At 41.3% G+C, this 8,624-nt stretch overlaps 1 protein-coding gene across 1 annotated transcript in view; it reads left to right on the plus strand.

Moving 5' to 3' along the window:
- LOC124152517 (alpha-(1,3)-fucosyltransferase C-like) overlaps nucleotides 1–6,313 on the plus strand; it is a 42,656-nt gene extending 36,343 nt beyond the window's left edge. The window contains exons 2-3 of the mRNA XM_046525479.2: nucleotides 3,759–3,838; nucleotides 4,769–6,313. Coding sequence (XP_046381435.2) covers nucleotides 3,779–3,838; nucleotides 4,769–6,055 — 1,347 coding nt within the window. The 5' untranslated portion in view covers nucleotides 3,759–3,778 and the 3' untranslated portion in view covers nucleotides 6,056–6,313. The remainder of the gene's footprint in view (nucleotides 1–3,758; nucleotides 3,839–4,768) is intronic.
- The last annotated feature ends 2,311 nt before the right edge of the window (nucleotides 6,314–8,624 follow it).

Below are 8,624 nucleotides of genomic sequence, written 5' to 3' on the forward strand. Positions count from 1 at the left end.
TACAAGCAGAATGGCGTAGAATGTCGCAGGACAGAATTCGTACACTCATCAGTCAGTGCCGAGGAGATGCAGAGCCGTGATTGCTGCCCGGGGCTTTCACACAAGATACTGACTTCAGCGCAACCTTGTGGCCCCTATGTGATATGACAATGAACTGCTTTCAATGCCTTTATACAACAACAACATGTGACTAACGAGTTTCAAAATTTCATACTTTTATCTTTGATATTAAATTAAATATATCGATTTTATTAGGTACAATAAATTAACTTACAATCTACCTGTGCGTTTCTTTTTTAGAAGAGTGTATGTTATATATACTTTTCTTGTATGTTCACTTTAATTTATCTCCAAAACTCAAATAAAAGCGACAGAAAAACATATTTATAATCATAAGAAATCTGTGCCAAAATCAGAGTCCATTGTACGAATCCGACTATATCATGACCATGTGCCAAGAGCATGTATTAATGTAAGGGTAACGCTATTTTTCAGGGCATTATCATTTGCAGAAGGCCGAGGTCTTCCATTAGTGGCCGAATAAAAAGTAACAAAAATATCGGTTTTTGAAACATTTACTGCAATCAACACGAATGTCACTGACCCACTTTACATATATGGAAACGTCATTGAACAACCCAGATGACGTCACTGTTGAACGTGACGTTACTTTCCTTATAGTTAATGGAAGACCTCTGGCTTCTGCAAATGATAATGCCCTGAAAAATAGCGTTACCCTTATACTATCCTCTGACATCACCTAACAACGGGTGTGATAATGACCCGTCGTCAAGCAATATGAGGGCATTATCAAGTTACAGTGGCCCGCTGATTTCTGATAACATGCGGGCGGTTTAATGATAATTCTATCGATTTTAGCTATAATATCATATAGTGATGATACCAGGTGTTCGCGAAAAAGGAACCATCCTGTCCCATTATGAGCACCCGTCACAAACATATGCAAACTTTACTTCAAAAAGTGATATACTTGCTACTTTGTCTTACTTAAACCTCATCGTTGCAAATGTTTGTTTGATTGTAATCCGTTAGCAATATTCCACCTCCTATCACACCTGCGTGAAATTATTCGCCTCTGGACCAGACAAATCAGATTGAAAGTATAACCACAAGCATTTCAATCTTGTGCCCTTTGATCATATCATTACATGTACCAAAAGAATTGCAATTGGATTATAAAGCAACAAAACCCTTTCATAATCATCAGATACGATTCCGACTATATCATGAGCACGATTAACAATGTGAGAATATCCTGCCCCACTGCTGACAACCGTAACCCATGCAAAAGCACACCAATTGTTCACCAAGTAATGACATTTTCCTTGCGTTCATTGAAATTCCCGCATTCTGATTAGCTGAATTGGTCACGTGTTATTGCATTCATTTCCCAATGAATATAAAAAATTAAGCCACGCCCACGGAAGCGGACTACTTTTATTATTACGGAATGTCTCGCTTCTTTTTGTCCCGCTCGCCTCGGTTCCACAACTTTCATGTCTTCGTGTTTAATTTCTAACTAGCATTTTACCAACTGGGTCTTCCCGTTCTCAGGGAACTAATGTTCGAATCTGGCGGAAACTGACTGTGTCATTTGAAACAGCTAGCCGCCTTCTCACGGACATATTTGTTCCGGCTCGTTACAGTCTGACTGTTGCAGTTCTTCACTTGATTGACAGTTCCTATGACTTTGTTTTAATCCTGATCTCCGTTGATTGGCTACTGACTTTGTGGACGTGTCAAGTTATGTGCATAAATTAAATACGCCACAGTATGTATTCCTACACCTGGAATGTTTATCAAACTCGTCATTTTTGCCTGCTTTGATATAAACAACTGTTTTGGGTTAAACTATTACATATTTTCGTTGTCGAATTTAATTATAAGCATTGACTGACAGGTGTATTTTTTCGGTTCATTGATGTATGAATCGAAAAACCGATGTGCAAACTTTTGTAAGAATCCGCTACGTGGATTCATACAGTTAACATATCGGTTTTTCGATTCAAACGTCAATGTACCGAAAAAATACAGTCAATCCTTAAATAAAACACGGGAACAAATGGTTCAAGTCAAAATAGGGAATTGCATCGGACATATTTTTTTATCACTGATGCGTCAAATCTGGAAATGTCCTTCAGATGCCTACCAAAAACCTTTAGAAAGCTTCACTGAAAGGCATTGAATGTTGATCAAACAACTTTTGAGCTTGTGTCGTTTGACGTTCTTTGAAACCGTCAAAAGGCATGCTCGATTGTATCTCAAAATCTGTGAAAATGCAGACACCAAAGGTTAGAGCTTCTGGAATCAGTTGCCGACATAAAGGGGTGAGTACCTAAATGTCTTAACTCCAAATGTTACATAGATGTTATCATGGAGGAAGTCCAGCATTTCACATAGTGTTTATTCAGAAAACTTCAGATGGCATTTGCTTTTATGATTACGTTATCCTGAACCTCTTAAGAATGAGGTGTAACTATATCTTTGGTCACCACGTTTAATGACAAATGCCCAGTGGATCAAGGAATGAAGTTTTTCCCGAAGTTTGCTGGCTGAGATTGTGGTGTACAAATCAAATCAGGATTAAACATCTTTCTTTTCTGAGATTAGAGACCTTTCACGAAAACTCTTTGTGTTTTTGAGAATCCTCATGGTAGTATTGCCGTTCCTGTTTCAAAACGTTCCATGAATATAAAGAAAGTCCTTCCTTGATTGTATTAATGATCATAGTTCATAGTTGGGTTACTTGGTGGTAGATTTTTTAGACCCAGCAATATATCTCCCTTTACACGGATGTTTATGGAGGAATGGACATGTCTTTAGGTTTTGGAGGTTTCAGATTTCGTCCCCAGTTAACACCCTGGCCTTATTAGTGGCAGTTTCAAGCGATCTATGCAGTGATATACATATAATATGGGAACAACTCATAGCTTTTCATATAGGACAGACTTTGAAAACAGCTGGATGGGACAGAATGGGTTCATTCCAATTCTCTATCCTTTTTTCAGTTTTTGCATTCCACCAATGACAACATCACACACTGACTTCAACTCCGAAAAACATCCAACAGGTCCCTCTTTTCTTTTGGCCATCTGTTTGCATATACTTAGACAGCATCCATAATGTAATAAAGCTGAGGTCCCCGGAGGAAGGATGCTGCTCATGATAGTCTGGCCCGGTGAATGAGGTTGTTTCTGTCTCTTCCTCTTGGTCTGTTGGGTGTTCAGACCACGTTTAAACCTGCGAAAATTCCTTCATTTTTTGGTAACTAATAGAAACTATTTATCTCTGTGCTGTGAACACAAACCAAGTCACAATATCATCTTACATATCATACATTTCAGCTTTCTTTGCCTTGCAGTTTCAAAGAGACAAATAATCAGAAAATCTTTAAAGTTTTTCCATTTACGTTTGCCTATGTGATTCCTTTGTGTTGCAAGTATTTAGCCCTTGCAGTGTACCATATCATGTTTACACTGTTCCCATGTTGATTTGTTTCATATTTTATTTCATTTCAAACATATTGTGAGTTTGGTTTATTTCATCAAGTCCAAGTCTAAGATGCCAGGTTAATTAACTGGTAACGAGATGAATGAATATGCAAGCGATGATGGAAAACGTGCCATGTCATATTCTTCATTCCAGGTGAGCTAAAATCACTGAAACCCAAAACGTTCGCTTATTAAACTGAATCCTTGTCATTACCATAACCAGTAGCGACATTTGTATGATTTCAGATTGTGGGCAAAGCCCAAACATGATCAACAGGTACCCAACCCAAAAGGCTTCTGAACAGAATGTTCCGGATCGATCAACCGTAAGCACAATTTTTGACTGCACATTGATCCTAGGAACCCGGAACATAATGTGACGCGGGACTACACAATGAAAGAAGGGTACACTGGCTATATGTAGGTACATGTATTTGCTAAACCAGACAGGACAATGTGCTCTATTGGAGGGTACCTTTAGGCTATTTTACAAGGTGACACAGCGAACAGTACATTCTAAACTAGGCACCCGATACGCAACGTGGTGTTGTTACCCTGTATGTGAGCCTGTGTACCCCTCGTCTAACGGCTCGGGATACATAGACTCACACCCAGGGTACATCGCACCATATGTACCGAGGCATCGGTTGAAAACGAATTTATCTCACCGACATTCATTCAAAGAGACCCGGAATATATTCCAAAGTGTATAACTGAGTAAAACGCTTCGATTCTGCCATTTTGACAGCTCCAGACGACGCAACGAACCGAGTTACTTCCCTCTATTCAATGCTTTCGGATAAACATCGGTTCATTTCAGCTCAACGATATTTCGGAGATAAGCAAGTTACCTAAGATGTGTTCCGATTGCTCTCAGAGCAGGCGACATGGAAAACAATTCCCCGCTCCTTTACCAATCAGAAGCTAGTATTTTAATGGAAGGCGAGATAAGGTTTCATTCACCTGCTTCCTGATACACAATCTTACAAGGTGATACATCAACCAGACATTGTACATCAGGGGCCTGACATTCAATCTTCCATGGTAATAAATAACATAAGACAGTGCACACAAGGGGCCTGATACACAATCTTACAAGGCGATACATCAAACAGTGCCCTGAACATTTGACAGTCTTGTAAAGTTGTACATCAAAATATACCCTACTTCAGAATAGTTATGTGTTTCTGTATACGTGTGTATGCCAATCAGTTCTCTGTTTTGTCACATCTACACATAGGTCTCATTTTTTTCAGTTTCAGACTATGGCGTCACAACAGACGTTAAAGTACTGCCTGGCTTTGCTAATTGCCACGGTGTTGTGTGGAACCGTAATGCTGAACTACAATGAGTCCAGTTTTAAGCTGACTGGAGTATGGGCGGTGTTTCAGAGAGACAACGTATCGCACAACGAAGGAGGAAACACCAATAACAATGTGACAGTATCGACAATTGGCTACAAAATGACTTTTAATAGTTCAAATCGTACGTATCCATATTTCTATAAACCAATCTCATTTCATTCTTCGGAAAAGTACAGACAGAAGACGTCTTACAGCGTGAATTTCAACCATGGATACCATCCGGTAACAGGCACCAAGCCGAAGCTCATCCTGTTTTATAATCCTCCCGGATGGTTCAAAGTGTTTCAGAAATTTTGTCCACAAGGTTTACAAAAATGTCCACAGAAACACTGTGAATGTTCCTTTCATCCAAATCAAATGGACAAAGCAGATGTTGTCATCATCGACGCAGTTGATCTCCAGTACAGGACGCCTCCAGCTAAACCAACCAACCAAGTATGGATCTTATTCGGATTAGAGTGTCCAAACTATTACCCAAGTCAGTTATACCAATCAGAGCAATGGCGCCATGTGTTTAACTGGACCATGACGTATCGTCTTGACTCGGATGTCATCTTGCCTTACAATATCCTTTTAGATCAGCAGCAATCAACACCAAGAGGTAACTTTACTGAAATTGCTCAGAATAAAACAAAGTCAGTCCTGTGGTTTGTTAGTAACTGCAACACACCCTCCAAACGGCAACAATATGTGAAAGAACTAGGGAAGCATATAACAGTGGACATGTATGGAAGATGTGGTCCATTGAAATGTAGCGGACAGAATTGCGATGTTCTGTACAACAAATACAGGTTTTATTTATCCTTTGAAAATTCATTTTGCATTGACTACGTCACAGAGAAGTTGTATAAAACCTATTCTCACAACATTGTTCCTGTCGTTCGGGGAGGTGCTGATTATGATGCCATGATACCAAAAGGAACGTTCATTAATGCAGCGCACTTTTCAAGTCCAAAAGAACTGGCAAAATATCTTATATATCTGGAGAAAAACGTCACAGCCTATGCTAGGATACTGGAAAACAAATCCAGATATAGAAATGATAACGGTGAAACGTATGAATCTGCATTTTGTGACATTTGTGTGAAACTTCATAATTTGAATTCATATCATCAACAGTATAATGATAGTGGTAAATGGTTGAAACAAGACACCTGTCACCTACCTACGGATGTTTGACCAAACACATTTCATTATTCAAGATTCTTTCGCGTTTACATCTGAGAATAAAAGGACGATATCATCTCTATCGTTATGTCAGTACCAATTCCTTAACATGCACTGTACATTTACTGATAGCAAGTAGTTTATGTATTTAAAGAGGTTTGTTTATTTGTTTGTTGCATAACGCGGCACTCAGCAATATTCCAGCTATATGATGGCGGTCTGTAAATTATCGAGTATGGACCAGACAAGCCAGTGATTGACAACAAGAGCATCGATCTACATAACTGGGATAAGATGACATGCATCAACCAAGTCAGCGAGCCTAACCACCCGATCCCGTTAGTCGCCTCTTACGACATGTATAGTCGACTTTTATGGCAAACATGGGTAGCTGAAGACCTATTCTACCCCGGATCTTCACGGGCCACATGGATTCTGACCTCCCTATTGCGAGTGTCAAGATCTTCACGGGTCCAATGCTGATGTACATTGATAAGGTAAGCATGTGGTAAAGTATTATGCAGGAAGCTGCGAAGCAAACACACCTGAAGCCACCAGCGGTGGTAAATGGAGGATATTATATTCGTGTTCATGTCATACTATGTTTACAACACGAGTGTCTACATTGCAGTATTTCCCGAGCGAGGGCGAAGGAATTGACAGACTTTAGGCACAAGTGTCGTATGACATGAGTGAGTGAGTGAGTGTGATTTTACACCGCTTTTAGCAATATTCCAGCAATATCACGGCGGGGGACACCAGAAGTGGGCTTCAATCAATCACTGTACATCAACCCTATCTCTTGTATAAACTTGTCTTAGCATAACTACCTAATCAATCAGTGTACATCAACCTTATCTGTTAAATAACATCTATCTATTGTTATGTATATATTATGCTCATACCTAGTTTGTACATCATTTGCTTGATAACGGTGTTAGAATCTACACCGAAACGTCGCCCAATTGTAATAAAGAAGTGGCTCATCCATAACAATTTTGTCTTAGTTACCATTCCAACTTCTAAATGCCACTCAAAGAAGTTACATTGTACCCATGTCGGGAATCGAACCCGGGTCTTCGGCGTGACGAGCGAACGTTTTAACGACTAGGCTACCCGACCGCCACTCGTATGACATGAACTCGAATATAATGTTCTACTTATTACCAAGAAGATGTCTACCTACTGAGACGAATTATAGTGTTTACTTGCAAGTCGCAACAGCTGCGGAACCACAATTTGTCGACGTCAACAATCATCATTCCGACCTCACGTCACAATAGGATTCGAATGACGTCAACAATGCCGTCCGGATGACGGAAACTAGTATAGGTTGGCAATTTGTAATTTTCCTAAAAACAGCGTTAACTAGTGGAAAGTGGATATTGGGAATAAGACTGCCCAGGAACAGGTACCAAAAAACACCTCACCCGAACGCGCCACCTTTGACGGCGCTCGTGCGGGGACAAAAACTGGTGAAACAGGTTTCCCGCCTATGGCATAAACTGCACGTGCATGTTAGCTGTATAAATGCGTTCGTCTGCAGGGTATAACCACACGTGATGAAAGCACACACAAGAAATGCCACGACTGTCACAGGAGCAGAGAGAGAGAGCCATCGGTATAACCGAAATGGGGACAACACAGGTCCAAATTACCAGAAGGTTTGGTTGTACACCATTGACAGTAGCCAGGCTGATTCAACGGTAAAGGCAAACAGGGAGGTCACAGGACAGGCCTAGAACCGGACGACCCCGAGTGACAACACCACTGGAAGACAGTAAGGCACGGTTCATTCACCTGCGAAACAGATTCGTAACGGCGACGGCAGCAACAGCGTTGGGACATCCCATTAGCCAACGTACAGTACTACGACGACTTCGTGCTGCTGGAATCCGAGCGTATCGTCCTTTCCGAGGAATGATACTAACTGCTCAACAACGACGCCTGAGACTGCGATGGGCGAAGCGTTGGGCGTCGAGTGCTGTTTACTGATGAAAGTCGGTTTAACTTGTTTCGAAATGACGGCAGAGAACGAGTTTATCGACGCAGAGGGGAACGTTTGGCTCCGGCGTGTATTCGAGAGGTCCATCCATTCGGCGGGGGAGGTGTCATGGTGTTGGGCGGTATTTGTTGAGATCAGAAGACTGATCATGATTTGGTGATTATACAGGGAAACCTGAACGCTGTGCAGCCAGTTGTGCTTCCGTTCTTACAAAACCAACAGCAGGGGACATTGTTTCAACACGACAATGCCAGGCCCCACACTGGAAGACTTACTTGGAACTTTCTAAACCAGCAGAACGTTGACGTTTTGCCCTGGCCTGCCCACGCATCCGAAATGAATCCTATTGAACATCCGTGGGACCATCTTGACAGACAGATTAGAGCACGCCATCAGCCTCCAGTCAATAGACAAGAATTGCAGCAGGCCCTGAGAGACGAGTGTCAACGGATTCCAGTCCACGTCATCAGAAGGCTGACGCCATCGATGAGGCGGCGTATCACAGCATGCATTGAGGCAGCTGGAGGTCATATACACGCCATTGAAGGCAACTGTGTCGACAATGAACTTGTAATG

The sequence above is a fragment of the Haliotis rufescens genome, unplaced genomic scaffold (genome assembly GCF_023055435.1).
Source record: "Haliotis rufescens isolate VD_foot unplaced genomic scaffold, xgHalRufe1.0.p SCAF_13, whole genome shotgun sequence".
Taxonomy (NCBI): Eukaryota; Metazoa; Mollusca; class Gastropoda; order Lepetellida; family Haliotidae; genus Haliotis; species Haliotis rufescens.